The 19059-nt window shown below is 35.3% G+C and overlaps 1 protein-coding gene across 14 annotated transcripts in view; it reads left to right on the top strand.

Annotated features, from left to right (window-relative positions):
• The window catches only part of CEP170 (centrosomal protein 170), a 130703-nt gene that overhangs the window by 69567 nt on the left and 42077 nt on the right, over window positions 1-19059 (top strand). For 10 of the 14 annotated variants that reach the window (XM_049112381.1, XM_049112380.1, XM_049112379.1 and 7 more), the window contains exons 5-10: window positions 510-565; window positions 661-823; window positions 1719-1853; window positions 8678-9157; window positions 13515-13678; window positions 13865-14158. In XM_049112381.1, coding sequence (XP_048968338.1) covers window positions 510-565; window positions 661-823; window positions 1719-1853; window positions 8678-9157; window positions 13515-13678; window positions 13865-14158 — 1292 coding nt within the window. The remainder of the gene's footprint in view (window positions 1-509; window positions 566-660; window positions 824-1718; window positions 1854-8677; window positions 9158-13514; window positions 13679-13864; window positions 14159-19059) is intronic. The other 4 variants (XM_049112385.1, XM_049112384.1, XM_049112383.1 and 1 more) reach the window with 2 other exon arrangements.

Below are 19059 nucleotides of genomic sequence, written 5' to 3'. Positions count from 1 at the left end.
GATTGTGGTTGTTGTAAGGACCCTTATTATAGCATTTCTTCTGCACTTTGAAAATGAACTTCATTTTTATCAATGCTTGTGAAGTCTGAGTAATCAAATTCTTTCAGGATTTACTTTTGGGTAATCACTGATGAGATACTTCCTTTCACATTTTTGTGATTAACTATCAATATAATTTGATCCAGGTACTTTTTCTTTGCAGTCATAGTATTTGGTTTTTTTAGAATTGAAAATATCTTTTGTGCTGTAATTACCCAGTTATTTGCTTCACCAAGGCCATTATTGCTGAAGTTTAGAATTACTTGCTAGATTTTAAGATTTTCTCTAGTATTTAAAAATTAAAGTCTCATGGTTATGAGCATATTATAGCATTTAACTCTTAAAGAGAATATAATGCTTCTGTTGTAATTACCTGTTGAAAATAGGACAGTTTCAAAAGTATTTTTGATCACTTTAAGCTTGATTATCAGAATTTGGAAATTATATTCTTCCTTAGCTCTGTCTACATACAAATCTTTTCACTGTAGTCCGAGGAGAAATGAGGGTCCCTGAAGAAGCTCTAAAGGTAAAGATTATTACTTATTTCTTTTGTAAACCTGTCATTTGCTAGAGTTGATTTCACTCCTACATGTTTCTCTTTTATTCTTAAATGTTTTATAGCACGAGAAATTTACCATTCAGCTTCAGTTGTCCCAAAAATCTTCAGAATCAGAATTATCAAAATCTGCATGTGCCAAAAGCATAGATTCAAAGGTGGCAGATACTTCAACTGAAGTGCAGCACAAAGCCACAGAAGTACTAAAATCTGAGGAAAAAGCCATGGGTAAGTTAATCTCTTTGAAAATAACATACTTGATTATGAAGACAGTGCATGCTTTGTTCTAAAAAACTTGGCCAGGTCCATATTGATTATAAAAATAATGACAGTTTTAGAGTGAAATTTAATACAGGCAATGCTTTCAGTAGAAAGCATTATATAACACATAATTATATATGGCAGTTATATGTAGGTGTGTTTAATATGTTTAAATATTTGAGGGAGGTAAATCTAGTTTACAGTATTACTATTATCTCATGTGCTTTTTTATGTTATAATAACTGACATGAATTAAAAGGAAATATCCAATTTTGTTATGTCATAATAATTAGCATATTTATCGTGTTCCAGGAACCGCTCTACATAAATAATCCCATTCATGCAAAAAACAAATTTTTAAATTGATAGGTATTACCAGATTTGCTCAGATATAAATCTAATCATGTTACACAGCTGGTTTAAATTTAGTTACTCTGTATTGCCATTGGGCTTTAAAAAATATTTTTAATGGTCATTCACACCAAAATTTACTTTAGTTTTGTCTTTTTATTTAGACTTACTTGATGAGCCATTTCTGTATACCAAAAACCTGATTACGCCTTAACAAAAAGCTATTAGTCTAACGCAGTTTGCATTACTTAGGTATTATTAGACAATGCAAAATGTCATTTATTTAGTCATGTCCAACACTGAATAAGGTCTTACACAAATAACAAATTTTTCAACTTAGAGTACTTTTCAACTATATAGACTGTACTTTGTTTTTATTTAATAAATTAACAGGCAGTTCTAGCATTCTGCAAAAGGATGTTTGGTTTTTTTGGTTTTTGTTTTTTTTTTTTTTTTCTGTTTTATATGCTTTAGACAGATTCCTTTTTTTTTTTTTTTAACCTCTTTCCAGACATTTCTGCCATGCCCCGGGGCACTCCCTTATATGGGCAGCCATCATGGTGGGGAGATGATGAAGTGGAGGATCAGAGGGCTTTCAAGTCAAATGGCAAAGCCGAAGAAAAAAGTCATGAAACTGGAACAGCAGGTAAGGAAAAGCTCAGGCTGACATTCATTGGGTATTTTGGTAAGAATTTGTAATCTAAGCAAAAATCTGGCAACCCTGGAAAGAGATCTATATCTACTATTCTTTAATAAAAAATGTTGTGAGTATCTTAATAATCTTGTCATTGTAAGTTTGTTATGAGTATTTCTCACTTAAAGTATGAATTCCATATCATTTTTATTTAAAATATTTTTCCAGCTTATGAGATTAAAACATGGAAAATAGATGAATAATATAACTGGGCATTTAAAGTATTTTAAAATAATTATTAAAATGTTTCAATTAGACCAAAATAGTAGGCACAAACTAATTTTGTGTGTTTCATTAGATTTACAGGCATGTATGTAATCATATCTTTAAATCAACAGTTTCTGTTATGTTCAGAAATGGGATATATGAAATTCAAACTTTTTTAAGACCTCAATGTGCTTTATTTGTTGGGATAAGGTAGCAACATGATTAGCTGAATTCAGCAGCTAGAATGAAAAAATTGTTCTGGGTCACACTAATAGTCAAGGAACATATTCTTTTGTTGCTAGAGGGATTTAGTGATGAACTAAGTGTCCCATAAGCCAGAAAATCAAGATTTCTAGGAAATAAACGGAGGTATCAGTTGTCACATAAAGACTTTGGCAAAGACATCAATACCGAGGGGTCAAACAGCCAGTTTCCATGATAATGGCAGATAAGGATCCAGAACAGGAGAAATCAAATATGGGTACCAGGAAACCTAGCAGTATGGAAAACCAAGTCTGACTCTGAGTCAAAGATAGATTCCTTCAGAACCCTTCTCAGTTTTCTGCCCTTGACCCTAGTTGTACAAGATAAGTAAGACTTTTTTTTTTTTTAAGCTGGAGAGTAAAAACACTGTTCTTCTTCTTCTTCTTTTTTTTTTTTTTTTTTAAGATTTTATTTATTTATTCATGAGAAACAGAGAGAGGTAGAGACACAGGCAGAGGGAGAAGCAGGCTCCATGCATGGAGCCCCACGTGGGACTCCATCCCAGGTCTCCAGGATATGCCTGGGCCAAAGGTAGCTCTAAACTGCTGTGCCACCCAGGCTGCCCAAGAACACTGTTCTTTAAAATATGCTCTGATTTTGCCAGGATACAAGTCTAAGAAAGCTGGCTTTATGGACTCGATTTTACAAGTGCCGCAAACTGAAGTTGTCAACTTTGCAGATAAATTCCTGTCATTGCTTCCTTGGTGCTGTCCACCAGCAGTTTTCTTCATGTCCAAGCTTAGAAATACGAAATATTAATACTTAGTATCATTTAGCATACCGTCAGATGCAAATAACAGAAATGTTCCCTGAGACTAAGCAGGAAGGAAATTTTCTGGCTAAAATAACTGGCCATTTGGGGCTGGTTTGTGCACCTCTGCACTGGCATCGCTGGAGTCAGTTTCTCCCCCTTTCTCAGCCCTCTGTCTCAGAGTGTTTGCCCTTATCATCATCTGAGTGAATGAAACTGAATTCTTATGATTATCAGCTCATATGGCCTGTCTCAGTGTCATTTTTGCCCCATGACAAAAGCTGTCTCATAATCTTGGGGTTATTTTTGAGTGAGCAGGAATTAAGTGATTTATGTCTTGTGTTAAGTAGCTCAAAGAACTCAGCCAGGGGATCCCTGGGTGGCGCAGCGGTTTGGCGCCTGCCTTTGGCCCAGGGCGCGATCCTGGAGACCCGGGATCGAATCCCACATCGGGCTTCCGGTGCATGGAGCCTGCTTCTTCCTCTGCCTGTGTCTCTGCCTCTCTCTCTCTCTGTGACTATCATTAAAAAGAAAAAAAAAAAAAAAACTCAGCCAGATTCAGCAGGTTAAGGGCCTTGTGAAGGTCTTTTCTGCTTTCTTACATTAGTGTGAGGATATCCTTGTCTCACATTTATTACTTGCAGTTTCTTAAAATCTAGGATAAAGGGAACAGTTTACTGACCTGAATTAACTTACGATATTAATAGAGATCATAGGATCAGTATGAAGATATATACTAAATCTTATTTAATTTGATCATTTCAAAATTGTTTTTATCAGATGTTTCAAATTATGAAATATAAGTGATTCGTTTATACTCTAAGCATGCGCTTGTAAAAACAAAGTGATTTGCTTCTTGGTCACCAATTTTTAGAATGTAAAATATTAGTAATTATTAGGAGAGGTGAACATTTCAGAAAGGGTAATAGAGTATGTGCTACTTACTGATTTCCTTTGTCCCTCTCAGTGGGTCCACATGTATCTAGAATCTCCTACAGACTTACTCTTATAGCTTAAAAAACCCTGGAAGCAAATATGTATGCTGGAGCTACCAAATTCTCCTGAAATTGTATGAATATTTTTAGTCCTATTAGGAAATTTTGTCCTCATTTTTTACTATAGGTGTGCTCTTCTATCTGCTGACATGGTTTAAACATTTATTTAGGTGTAACATGTAAAGGTCTTTAAAGTGTTGCAAATGTGAGGAATAGATTTCTGGCTCTTTTACATTGATTTTAATCAAATCACACTAAATATGGAAACTTTCCAGTTGTGAATCCTTTTTCGCAAGAGATGTTTCCTGGTTTTTGTTATTTGAGGTACTTGAATATGCCAGGTTGGATATATGTTGTAAGCTGGATGAATGCCTTATCATCATTATAGCCTTTATCATCTTGAATTAATTGAATATTTTACTTAATTTAGTACAGAAGAATGAAAGGTATAGTTTTTCTGGATTATGTATATTATAAGGTTCCCAAAAGGTGGGGCACAATTATCCCTGGGTGGCACAGCGGTTTAGCACCTGCCTTTGGCCCAGGGCGCGATCCTGGAGACCCGGGATCAAATCCCGCGTCGGGCTCCCTGCATGGAGCCTGCTTCTCCCTCTGCCTGTGTCTCTGCCTCTCTCTCTCTCTCTCTCTCTCTCTCTCTCTCTGTGACTATCATGAATAAATAAATAAAATCTTTAAAAAAAAAAAAAGTGGGGCACAATCATAAAATACCCTAAGAACTTAGACAATATTATCACCAGTTGCTGTTCTGATTCAGATAAACATAATTAGTTCTAGTATAACCAGTTAGCTTTAAATATCTAGCAGTTGAGATTATAACAAAATATCAGTATACACAAAATATTATGATATTTAGTGTATTAATTTAGTAAAAAAAATAGATTTTGAAGATGAACGGATATTAAATTCACAAATTTCCAGAATCTGGTCTGTTAGTGTTCTGGTCTATTTAATTTTCAATATTAAAAAATAATAATGATAATTTTCAATATTAATTTAGAAGACTCCCAATGATTTTTCTAGTAGGCCTACACTTCCCAAGTATAGTAGGTCCGCATGTGATCTGTTTTTATCATCTTCAGAGAAATGAATTCCTTCACATAATGAATTTTTCAGATGACTGAACTTTTTTACAATTGACAGTTTCTTTTAAGAGTTTAATCATTTTCTAAATTTCTATTAAATGAATTATCCATATCACTGCTTTCTTAAGTGGAGAAGGCTAACTATAATTTAAGTTTCTGGTTAATGAAACTTATCATCATGATGAGTATCAGTTCCTGATGTGTGATACATTACAGTGATGTCCTTGGTGGCCATTGAGGGATGTGGGGCTGTTGGCTCTATATACTGAAGAGTTCTGGACAGCTGTGGTTCTGACGCATATTATGAGCTCTTATTTTTTGTCTCCCCTCTGCCATCTGATTCTTACTTCCCAGTGCTGTATGTCTTACCTTAATCCTACTGCAGGTTTGCTTCATGTATCTGAGCAGATAGAAAAAAAACACTCTCGAGTGACCTCCCGATTAGTAAAGGTCATCAACATGGGAGTATAGGTGCCGTTGAATCTCTCTTAGATTTTTAAGAGTTAGAATTTTTTGTTTAGTTATTTTCCTGATTCTTAGCTATGTTGGAGAATTGAGGAAAAGAGGGAGATGTTTATTTGTGCCGGGCCTTGTTCTGGGTAACATATTATCTCACTTAATACTTAACCTCATTGGATCATCATCACAATCTGATGGATAGATGGCATCATTTTTGATGAGGAAAATGAGAATTGAAGACCGACAGAAACAGGATTTATCTGATTGCAGATCTCTTCGCTACTTTCCTGCCTCGTTACAGTCATCAGGTCCTAAAATGCTGCATGTGCCACCTGATGTTGTTAGATAACTGATTTTGGGGGAAATTATCTAGTAAGTCTCAGGTTTCTAGTCCTTGGAGTAAATAAAGGTGACTTTGAAGTAGGACCAGTGGATGATAACCTTAAGAATAGTGACGCACAACAGCTCTTGATCTCTGCTGTATTTATGTGTTACAGTGTGAAAACATGCTGAAAGTATGTATGTCAGTATTAACAGTGAGCTTTTCCTTCACAAAGAAGGAAAATATTCCTTTAAATTATGAATGATAAGTAGAAGATAAATGTTATACACCTGGAGCAGCTTTTTGTGGGTTTTGCTTTGTAGTTCAGCCACCTCATTTTATTTGGGTATACAAGTTGGTGGTAGAAAGAAACTATACCACCCTTTATCTCCAGCCAGCATTATCCTGTTACCAGAAGGATGAGCAAAGCAGAATAAATGACTCCGTGAATGTCATTTCGCTGATAGGCTAGGCTTAAAAGCCAGTTGTATTATATGGACATTGTAATAAATAGTAAATAAGCCAGTGTATGAAAAATTAAAAATAACATTAATGAGTTTACTAATATATGGGAGTGACTGATGCAGTTTACTCTCATGGGAATTTTTTTTTTTTTTTTAAGATTTATTTATCCATTCATTCAGAGAGAGCAAGAGAGAGGCAGAGACACAGGCAGAGGGAGAAGCAGGCTCCATGCAGGAAGCCCGATGTGGGACTCGATCCTGGTCTCCAGGATCACACCCCAGGCTGCAGGCGGCGCTAAACCACTGCGCCACCAGGGCTGCCCTCTCATAAGAATTTTAAATGACAGGCCTTCAGAGTAAAGAGTGCAAGTAGGCATTTTATTATTAAGATAAATTAACTTTTTTAAAAAAAAGATTTTATTTAATTCATGAGAGACACAGAGAGAGGCAGAGACACAGGCAGAGGGAGAAGCAGACTCCACACAGAGCCCAGTGCAGGACTCGATCCCAGGATCACGCCCTGGGCCGAAGGGAGGCATGCAACCACTGAGCCACCCAAGCGTCCCAAGATAAATTAACTCTTACAGAAATTTAAAACATGACTTTAGGTTATTTAGTCTTATTGTATAATTTCTTCTCCCAAATAGCATGTAAAATTTTTGCTTTAATGACAGTGTTTTCTGAAACACATTTCACATTTTTAGTTATACGAAAAATTAAGTATATTTTGTAAAGAATAATTTTTTACATTGAAAAACATTTTTGTTACTCTGTTTACCTTCTGTATATTGAGCTTTTTTTTTTTTTTTTTTTTGGAACTGGAGCTTGATATTTTCTATATACCCTGTTCCATACATTGATTACAGCAGTGCTATTGTCCCATTCTTATAACCTAAAAGCAAATAGTTTTGTTTATGTTCAGAGAGTACTACCAAGAAATAATTACAGCACCTGTAGAATCCCATCAAGATTCAATATTTGAAAAGATGCTTCAAGAGACCACAAATACTGCTTTACTTAATTAGGGGATGATTGGAAACAACCTAGTCTCCCTGTACTGCTTCCTAATAAATTATCTGCACATGGTATTTCCATCAATCTGTTTAAAAATGGAATGCTTCTGAGAGCTTAAGGGAAATATTTTTCATTTGAACTCTTTACGATCTTCATAATGGACATAGTTCTCTTGCTTCCTGAAAAACAAGGCCGTTTAGTCTTTTTAATTTATCTATTTAGTTATTGCTTGCATTTGTACTAATTACACATACTTACAAGAAAACATTTCAATAATCATTTGTTTATATATTTTATTTACCTATTTTATTGACATATACTATGCATATATTTTTATACCTTTATATTTATTTCTGAGATAGCAATTGCTCACTTTTTCTGCCAACTCTGGTTGTTTTGATCTGAGATTTATAATTCAGCTTTCCTCCCAAGAATTTTTGACACTTGCGCATATTCTGCTATATAGACATACACATGAATTTTCTTCTAGAATTTTTGGCTGGCAACTAAATTTTCTATTTTTACCTTATTTCTTTCACATTGCTGCTTCGATTGCAATGCTGCAAGCAAACCACGTGTTTTATCTCTAGTCCTTTTATTCTTTATAGAATGTATCCATCTTCTTGCAGTGATCACACATCAGTAATGTTATTTTTATAATTCTAAAAGTAATGTCTCTAAATGTGATGGTGAAGAATGGTAAGTGGAATCATTGCCTCTAGAACATCACTTGCATATTGACTTCATGTTTATTTCTTCATATGAGCACCTGTTCTCCTTCAGAGCTCTACTTTGTGTTCATAGATAATTTATCCTCCTGACTTGATAAGGAAATTCATATTTTTTCTCTGTCTCTAGATGTATATGTTGAATGTGCATCTTCATCTCCATTTGATTTCAGTTCTTTTGCACCTTGATTTCTAGATCCAAATTGGAAAAAATACGGATCTAGCCATGCCAGGGTCTGTCTCTTAACTGCTTTGTTCTTTGTCACTGCTGCTGCTTATCTTGCATCTTCTGTTACTGAATGCTATTTATAATCAAAATTATTCTTTCTCTGTGACATTTGCCAGATTTTCATCCAGGCTGTGATCTGCCTTCCGAGTCTCATGGCATAATACAAATAGCCATATTTATTCTCCTTCAAGTTTTAGAAGCTCCCAAATATTTTGAATTTTCTCTTATTTTTTTCATTAGGGTGCAGCATAGATGCCAAGCAAGTTGAGGAACAGTCTGCAGCAGCTGCAAATGAAGAAGTACTTTTTCCTTTCTGTAGGGAACCAAGTTACTTTGAAATCCCTACAAAAGAATTTCAGCAGCCGTCACAAATAACAGAGAGCACTATTCATGAAATCCCAACAAAAGACACACCAAGTTCCCATACAGCAGGTGCAGGGCATGCTTCATTTACCATTGAATTTGATGACAGTACTCCAGGGAAGGTAACTATTAGAGACCATGTGACAAAATTTACTTCTGATCAGCGCCACAAGTCCAAGAAGTCTTCTCCTGGAACTCAAGACCTGCCGGGGATTCAAACAGGAATGATGGCACCAGAAAATAAAGTAGCTGACTGGCTAGCACAGAACAACCCTCCTCAAATGGTATGGGAAAGAACAGAAGAGGATTCCAAAAGTATTAAAAGTGATGTTCCAGTTTACTTGAAAAGGTTGAAAGGTAAAGTGAATTGATCATTTCAGAACTTCCTGTTTTGTGATAAAGAAAATTCAGTCTTCACAGTTAACCAGACTACTCCTAGATAAATAATTATATGATAGGAAACTTCAGCTTTTTCAAACCTTTATATTTGATTTTGAAGCTCAAAAGCAAGCCACACTACCCATGTCCACCTTACTCATGAAAAATAGTCTGCCTTCATTTTCTTGCCAAAACCAAATTGGTTTTGTGAATTTATATTTATGCCATTAAAAATGTTTCTTTTTCCTGTGGAAATAAAAGATTAATTCTGTTCACCAATGGAATTCCCTAGAAGACAGTTCTCATCATTTTCTTGACTTCAGGAAAAACTATATTCAATTCTGTTCTTCTCTATTGTGATGCTTCCTGTAAAATGTCAAAATCTAGATTTTGAAAGAAATTTTAAGCCGTTTGATAATGGGCCAAAAGTTCTACATTAGTAATATAGTGACATTGTTGATAGAGTGTTTCCAGCTTTTCTCAGCAGTTACTCATGAAACAAAAAAACTTGTGGTCTAGAGATACTAGGAATTAATTGAGTTAAAAATGTTTTTGATATTAAAATTTATGAAATCACAATCGAATGTTTATTTGTGAAATAGTCAATATATGCTTTTCAGTGTAACACTTGACCAAAATTAGGCAAATATCTATACTTCTATATCAGAGTATCAACTGAATAATTTTTACATTGTTTTGCTAATTAAGTATATTTTAATTACCCTATCTTTATTTTATTTAATTAGCTATCTTTAAAAGAAATGATTGCATGCTAATCTGGCCATTCTGTTTCTCTGCAAGGAGTTAATAAGCTTAAAAAAATGCTCATTGAGGTCATTGTATCCCTGACATTTTGCCTGGGGACTTAATTATGTGGCAAGTACTCGGTAATTTGAATACACAATGAATGACTTCATTATCAGTGATAAGACTAACCCTGGCCTAACCAGTACTTTAGGCCCTGGGATTTTGTTTGGTCAAGTCATGAGGAAATACCTGTTCTGATTTGCTTCTAAGACATTTCAGGATAGTGAAGTGGTGTGATTACTTAATTCTTTGTTGGGGCCTATTACTATATTTAATTATAATCGTAAGCAGTTACCTAGAATATATACTTTTCACATGTGATTGTTCCCTTTTCTTCTATCAGGTAATATTAAATACATAACTAAGAACTATATATATGTGTATAGGTTAAAGTTCACAAATAAAAGCTACCCATTTGGAAACTGACCATTTTTATGAATTTATAAACAGTACTTCTATCCTAGTAAAATATAAAAGGTAGCATAAACCTTGAAAATTTAGAATTGATGTGGTCCTTCTTAAACTACTCTTAATAAATGTCAAAAAAATGAGCTAAAAGATTCCTTAAAAAGCTACTATTTTACAGAACCTTTATCCCTTTATTATAGCTGCTTCTTTAGTCATCTATAAATATCTGTATTAGCTATTATTTTTAAGCCATCATTTTTAGACATTCTCTTCAACAAGGCCCATTGTAAGCCTGATTCCAAACAGAGACATTAATGTTCATATTCTTCACACTATCTATGCATTAATGATTAGATATTTTTGAACTTTACCAGATATAATACAATCAAAATCCTGTTGTCCCTCAAAGTTGATTGAGATATATATTTTAGGATATTGCCATTGCTCAGAACCCTTCTTTTGGATTTGCCTTCAGACTGTTTTACAAACCATCCAAGAAAATGTGAATATAACTCCTTTTTGGTTCAAGATCCATTTTATTTCCCCAGGCATATTTATAAATGACATTTGACTTTTCCCCAAAGTTAAATATCCCATCATTAGATAAAATTTTTCCACAATATAGAATCTTGAAAGTGTATACATAAATTTTAAATAAAGGTAATTATGGCAAACAGTAACAATTTTACAGTAATTAGACTTCAGCAGTTTTTTTGAATCAATCTCAAAGACTTGAAAGTAAGTAAAATAAAAGCAAAACCTTTGCTCCTACAAGAGTAAAGTGCACGCGCTTTGGGACAGTGAAGAAAATAATGTTCACAAAGCCCATACACTTTTACCCTTTAGGAGAGTTGCAACTTCTTTGACCACAGCTCCTGACTTGGTATAGCCAACCTACCCTAGAAAATACTAAACCGACTTCAGCATATTTAGGCATGGTTAATGGTAGACAAGACCAGAAACTTGGTGTTTCTGAGAGTTTCCTAGTGATTTGTTTGTTGTTGAGTACAAAGAGAGTGTGCAATTCTGATCAGATATCTCACCTCCTGTAACACAGAGAAATACAAAAAGGAATAACAATCTTCCAAAAAAGAAAATGGCTAACCCATAAAGAGAAGTTTTTAAACTATAGTTTAAAGAAAAAGATACTGAAAAGTTCTGACACCATATAAGTGCCAAATTTTGTGTGTTGGTACAAGTACAAGAATTGAATTCTGTAAAGATGGTGTTTTCATATCGTGTGTATGTGCAATATGGGTTATTTGGTCTTATCATATAGGAAATATTAGAGTTTAGTTATTCCTGGCTCTTACAAACTGATTTCTTTTCAGTTTATCCAATGCAACAACTAACTATGTTGTAAAATTGCATGCTTTTAACGAGTTTTCTATTTGAGTTAGTGGTTTAGTTTGGTTTTACATTCCATCTGCTATCCCTGATTCTTAGCGTAATTACCTGAGGGATTCCATTAATTGAACATTTGTTTTGTTTTATTCTTTTCAGATTGCATTTTGAATAGTTGCTAATTTGAAGAAAGATTTTTCAGATCTGTTGTCCTAGCTGATATTTATAACATTCATCAGTTTTACTCTGCTGGGAGTGCTTCCCCAATCGCCTTCATTTTGGTTTATTTCTCTCCCTTTGTTTCCCTAGCCTATTACTTTTTTGAAACACTACCCTTTGTGTGTGTGCTTTTTCTCTCTGAATCTTCTCACACCTTTTAGGTACCACATTTTGACAACCAGTCCTTTTGTGTTAAACCATTGGCACCAACTGGTAACCTGCTAATTCATTAGAAACAAACCCACAAATATTAAAACTCAACTTTTTTCCATTGGATGAATGCCCTTTGCCCCCACCCAGCCAACAAGTCTTCAGTTCTGGCATTGTCTTGTTACTATGTTATTAAACAGATATTAAGATTCAGATTTGTAACCCAGAAAAAGCTTAAACTCAGCCCTGGAAGCCACAGACTGACTGCACCTAGTTGACTAGGCTCATTTACATTTTTCTTCTACAGAAGCCCTCATTTAAGCCCTCATTTGTGATTCAGGCTAAAACATGCATAGAGTAATTCTTGACTTTCCAGTAGTAAATTTATGCTGTAATAATGTAATTACCATTTGATTATTTCTTCTAATGTACCTATTTAAATACTGAGAATTCTAAATCATTGAAAAACAATTTCCATAAAGTTTCACATCAGATCCCTAGTAGACTTATGAAGGGTAACAGAAAACCTCTTTTAGGAACCTGATGTTTCAAAATTCAAATGTATTCTAACTTGACTCTGTGTGCTTTATAGAGAAGACAGATTTTTAGCTGCTTATATTTAGCACCCTGCCATTTGCCCAGAAGGTAGCTACATTTATATAGGATTTCATAGACTATGCTTTTCTGTGATAGGCCTTTAGCATTCTTTTTTTTTTTTTTAGCATTCTTTATTTAACTTTTAAAGCCACCAGAGTTTAGATCACAAATTTAAGTTTACAAAAATTCTCATAGCTAGAAAGACACTTGTAAAGAAGTGTATAGTTAATTGGAGAAAACTACAAATGTGTATCTTCTTATAAACATTTTGCATACTTTTTATTGAAAGTATGCTATACTTTCAGAAGTATTGAACATTGTTGAAAGTTAAAATTCATCACGTTTTTGTGGCACTTGCATTTTCTTTTACTGTGTCATGGTAAGCGTTTCAGGAGGATCACCATTTTTTCTTTTTGCCCCTCCTGCTAGAAGCAAATTTTTGATTGCTTAAAGAAAGTATAAGGTTTGGAGGCAGGATTAATGTTTATTAATGTTAAAAGTACAGACTATCATGATGATATAGCATGGCTTATCTGTTACGGCATTGATGAATCATTATAAAGTTAAAATTTGGAGAAAGAAAAGCAATCCCATTCAATTGTTTATAAAGGACCTCATTGTTGGTTGATAAAATTTGAATGTGAGCATTGCAGTTGAGGGAAGTTTGCAGAGCCTGTTACTGAAAAGAACATATGACTTGGATTGAAAAGGGGGAGGGGGCAAAAAACAAATAGCACTTTTGTGTATGTGTCTAATTTTCTACATGGGATTTTTTTCCTTCTGTATTATGTGGTTTCTTTTTTGTGTGCAGGAAATAAACATGATGATGGTACACAAAGCGATTCAGAAAATGCTGGGGCTCACAGGCGCTGTAGCAAACGTGCAGCTCTTGAGGAACACTTAAGGCGCCACCATTCCGAACAGAAAAAGCTACAGAAGGCCCAGTCTGCTGAAAAGCATCAAGACCAAGCCGTTGTAAGTCAAACTGCTTTTATGATTGCATTCTTTGATGAAGACAATCCCAGAAAAAGAAGGTCATACTCTTTTACTCAGAGTGCGGGAATCTTGTGTCAGGAAACTACTTACTCAACACCACATACAAAACTTGAAAAAACAAAATCTCCAACAGCAGATGCCAAAGTGGTTTCTTTGTCTTTACAGACAAGCTCTACGCATCACAGAGGGGGGCATGGTGTTCCACATGGGAAATTGTTAAAACAGAAATCAGAGGAGCCATCGGTGTCAATTCCCTTCCTACAAACTGCATTGTTAAGAAGTTCAGGGAGTCTTGGGCACAGACCAAGCCAGGAGATGGATAAAATGTTAAAAAATCAACCTACTTCTGCCACTTCTGAAAAGGATAATGATGATGACCAAAGTGACAAGGGTACTTATACCATTGAGTTAGAGAATCCCAACAGTGAGGAAGTGGAAGCAAGAAAAATGATTGACAAGGTAAATAATTGAAATTTGGGGATGGTGGACGTTTTCTTTTGGTATATTTGACTGTTGGAAATTATTGGAGGGTCAAGCATGGTATGTTCTCATGCAATCAGTAGTATTGGAACTTTAGGATTTTGTGAGGGAACTGCAAGACTAAAGATAAAACCAAAGTGCCTTCTGATTTTATTCTGCTTATATTCTGAACTTTTGCCTGAGTTTCTTATGTAAAGTCCTGTACATTTAAGTTCTGTAGACCTTTTAAAGTTGTGTAAATTTAAGATAGAATTTTAAAACTGTGTGCTTTGTGTGACCATCCTCACTCTGCATTTATATAAAAACTACAAGACAAAGCCAGGCTGCTATACCTCTGTTGATATAAACATAAATGTCAGCTGATAATATTAACCACAGGTTTCCTGCCTACTAATAATCATGTTAGAAACAGATGAAAGTGTGTATGTTTTAGTCCGTTTTGTTCTTTGTCCTTATTTTCTTTTCTTTCTGTTCACTGCTGCCTTTGGAGATAGAAGTGCATGAAAACAGAATCAGTTTTCTTATGATACTCTGAATTCAGCCACTGAAGTGTATGCCCAGCCATGATGGTTATTTACATTTTAGATTTGTTCCTTGATATTACTGATTAATGCATATAATGATCATTGTATGGTTTTAAAAGCAGTTTTTATCAGTTTTGCCCATAGTAATGTAAAGTTGACTTTAGAATCAGCTGTTAGAAAACAGCAGCTTAAGTTTGGCTAAACATTAACTTTTTGTTTAAGTTCTTGTTACTCAGAGAGTGAGCATCAATTTAGGAGCTTATTAGAAATACCAAAAAATCTTAGCCTTCATCTAAATACACTGAATCAGAATCCGCTTTAAAAGCAAGATCTCCAGGGTGATTCACATATCCGTAAACATTTGAGGTGCTCTAGTTTAGATGATGAGTTTACAGGCCAGGGCATCAAGAAATTAAACAAGATAAACCTTAGGGACCTGGGAAAATTATTAGGACTTCTGTTTGCTTTTAATTTCATAGTTCTTATTTACATTTTGGGATATATTCTATAGTGGATGCAATCTATTATTACATTGGTATACGTATATAATTTCAAAGTATGTACTTATTTGAAGAGCACATGCTCAAAATTCTTTACTGTTGGAGTGTGCACCTTCAAACTTTCAGAGACCCATTAGCCTGGGAAGTAGATGCTGCATGAGCAGTGTTATAATAGTTGTTAATAAGAAAAACAAAGCAAGTAAGAAAAGATGAATAAAGTGAGTTTCCTGGTTATATTAAAAGAAGTACAAGGACACAGTGTTAGCACAGAAAATGACTCTTGGTGATTTTGAATTATTTTCATCATTGGGAATTGATAATGATACTTCTATCAGATTGTTTTAAAGTTCCAAAGTTTCCCTCTGGTTACTGAAAACAAGAATATTGCTATCTAAAATACTGTAAAATGCAAAGTAAAAGAATTGGTTTTGAAAAGGAAAATAGAAGTTTTAAAATTTTAGATTAATATTAAATTTATCCTATTATGCCTTTGTTTGGTTTATGGATATTATATTCATAGTGATTGGTGTTTTTTCCATTAGGTTATTTTACAGTGAGGGATTCTTTTGGGATTGAAGAACATGAACACTTGCAGGCAGATCTGGAATTGAGTATAAACTCTAAATGAATTGGATAGGTGCCCTTGCCCTGGAGTAAACTAACCTCTTTAAAACTCTGTTTCTATTTTCTCTAAAATGGGAGAAAGTTCACCAGGTCTTATAAAAAGAATTCAGATGAAATATATAAAATGAGTATCACAATGCTTGTTTTGTAATAAGACGTCTAAAAATGTTAGCTATGTTATGACCCTTACTAGAGGTCTCCACATGTGGATCTCTACACAAGGTACTGATAAATCCTAGAAAGTTCTTTTAGCTTTCAAATCTAAAGCCCAAGGAGATGTGACAGTGCCAGGGAGCATCCAAAACAGCAGAAAACCAAGAAAGAAGTCACTGTTACACATGAGACTCATAGGAAACTGCTGGATAGAGAGGAGGGTGACCACAAACCCTGGTGCATACCTGCTGTCTATAATTATCACAAGCATCCTTTTTCAGTGGCAAATTATACAGTGCCACTATGGATAGAGAAAATGAAGATTTTAAAGCAGGATTCATTTAAGGGAGTAATGGTAGTGTGTGAATGAGTGGATAATTCAGAATCATTCCTAGTTTGTATAAACCACAAAACGAAGCTGCCTATAACTATAGGAAGAATTCACTGCATTATCTTGTGGATACAAAGAAAAAAAGCTAAGAGTCACTAGTTGTGGTTACAGCCAGAAGCCAAATTCAGGCTAAAATCAGGCACTGGGAAACAAAGCAGAGAAGCAGGAGTCAAATGTCTGAAGAAGATGAAGTAACTGTGGCATAGAGAAAACAAAGACCAAGACTAGCCATAATCAAGGCATAAGAAGCACTCTGGGAGGGCAGAAGTAATACAAGTATCATATCCAATTGTTTGGATGATTTAGGGTATATGGACAGAAGTTGGGGCCTTCAGCTGCTATACATCTAAATTTAATTGTTGTTCGGCCCTGAAAATGCATGTGTGGTCTCTTCCTTTTTCACACCATCATTTGAAAACTGATTTATTTCATTGACTTATTCATTTAACAGCTTTTATTCAACATCAACTGTATGCCACCCTTTGTGGTAGAAGAGAGAGATTCAAATTGAAAAGACAGAATTGTTCCTCTCAAAACATGAGTCTGTTAGAGGAATGGAAATACACAAGTAAATACATATGAACTCAAAATATGATGAGTACTTTGTTAGACATAAGCTATTGGAGGAAGGGTGCCAGTAGTTCCCTAAAGATATTTCTACAGATAGTTTCCTATTTGTTTAGTCACCTTCCCACTCCCCTGGAAGGTATGCACGCATGGACACACACCAATGTAAACTCCATGACTATGGGAATCTAGTGCCTGGCATTGTATATGTCAATAAATATTGAATTTATTTGCCAACTGAACTCATATTTAAGCAGGTAGAATCAATCCCATAACGAGGGTGGTAAAGTCGGGTTTTCCAAAAATATGGAGCAACCTGTCCCAGATACAGAGCATGGGAATAAGAAGGACTTGTTCACAGGACCACAGTTATTTAGAGAGATGAGGTCAGACTAGATATTAAAGGCCTTTGTGTATCAGATAAAGGACCGTAGAGTTTTCAAACTCGGCGGGAAATCCCTGAAAACTTTTAAATAGTGCAGTGACAGCTAATCACTGTCAGAAGCATAAAGAATGGATTGAAAATTGGAAAGGCCAGAAGCAGTAGAAGCAGAGAAGGCAATTAAAAAGCTGCTGATGTGTCCAGTAGTCAGCTGGATAGAAAGGTATAGAAACATCTGGATCTTAGGTAAGAGATCTGGGCTAACATCATAATTTGGGAAATATTAGAGAGTAGCTAGATGCAAAATAATAGGTGAGATTACTTAGGAAGAATATATAGAGGGAGAGGAGACCAAAAAATGAAGTTCTTAGCAACACGAACATTGGTGGACAAAGAGTGAGCAAAGGGGGCTGAAAAGAATCACACAGAGGAGACAAAACCAAGAGAAAATAGCATGTTGGAATCAAAAACAGAATCAAAAGGAAGTGAGTAAGCCACAGTATCACATGATACAGCCCTGAATGCCTTTTCAGTTTTTCCCCAAAATACATTGTACTCCTGGGCCTAAAGAAGATAATTAGAACAGGTATTTGCATCTTAGGAAAAGTTGCATGTGCTTAAAATAGGATCTCTTTAAAAAAAATTATCAAGCTGGAGTACCATCAGCTGGTTTTGTTTTTTGTTTTTTGTTGCTGGTTGTAGTTAAAAGGTACTGAAATGCCCCTTCCCCAGACCCCGAGTTATGGGATTACAGTATTTTGGTTCGTATTTTTGTGCTATGTGTTTGTCAATAGGTACTCTTATTTTACGTATTGTCCCTAAATTCACTTATAATATTAATACAGATGCTTGTTATTTATGAAGACCTCTTGAGTTTTATGTCTAAGCTTACATGGAGATGTGCTCTAATAAGAAAGTGCTGTTGACTGCCTGGAGTAAAGGTAACTGTCTTAGTAGTCATCATAGCCTCCCCAGCCCCCTCCCTCCTTCGGCTTCCCTGTGGTGCTAGAGAACCCATCATAGTGCCAGCTTCTTCTTCCCACTCCATCAAAACAGACACTGCTGTGAGGGAAGAGGAAGACATTCATTAGGGCTATTTCCTGTCCTTCCAAGCTAAGGGAGAAAAACTTATACTGAGAATAGAAAGCTAAATATTAAATTAATGAAAAAAAAAAAAAGAGGGCTTGAGGCTCTGTCTTTTGAAAAAAGTGCTTTCCATGAATTTCATACCATAGACCAATTCTGCCCTGAGTGTTGATGCCTGTTCATGTGTCCATGGCAACATATATGTCTCCCAAAATGCCTCTTATTAGCATATTCTCTTCTCTCATGGGCCTTGGGTCTACCAGTGCTGTTCTTCAGGCAGCAGGTGGTAGGGAGGAATCCAGAACCAGGAAAACTATAACAACACTGGAAATACAAAATGAAGAAAGTCAGTGCTGAGGACCTGGATCATCTGTCAGCAGTTTGGAATTGGGGATATTCCAAATCTTGAAGCTCACAGCAAGATTTTAGATTAGATCCAAGTTGGAGCCAGGGGACCCCTGATAAACTAGAGTCAAACTCTAGGTGACAGTGCCAGATCGAACACAAAAAGGCAGCCTGTCCCAGGTCCACTCAACCACAGAGTCAGATATGTGTGAGAACTAAAGAGCCTGGAGCAGGGGGAGAGGACCTTGTTCATGGGAAGCATTTTGATTTGGACTTAATATTTCCTTCAACTTCTTGCCAGTCCAGAA

Source organism: Canis lupus, chromosome 7 (genome assembly GCF_003254725.2).
Source record: "Canis lupus dingo isolate Sandy chromosome 7, ASM325472v2, whole genome shotgun sequence".
NCBI classification, from domain to species: Eukaryota; Metazoa; Chordata; class Mammalia; order Carnivora; family Canidae; genus Canis; species Canis lupus.
Note: the sequence above shows the minus strand (reverse complement) of the source record. Positions and strands in the feature narration are given on the sequence as shown.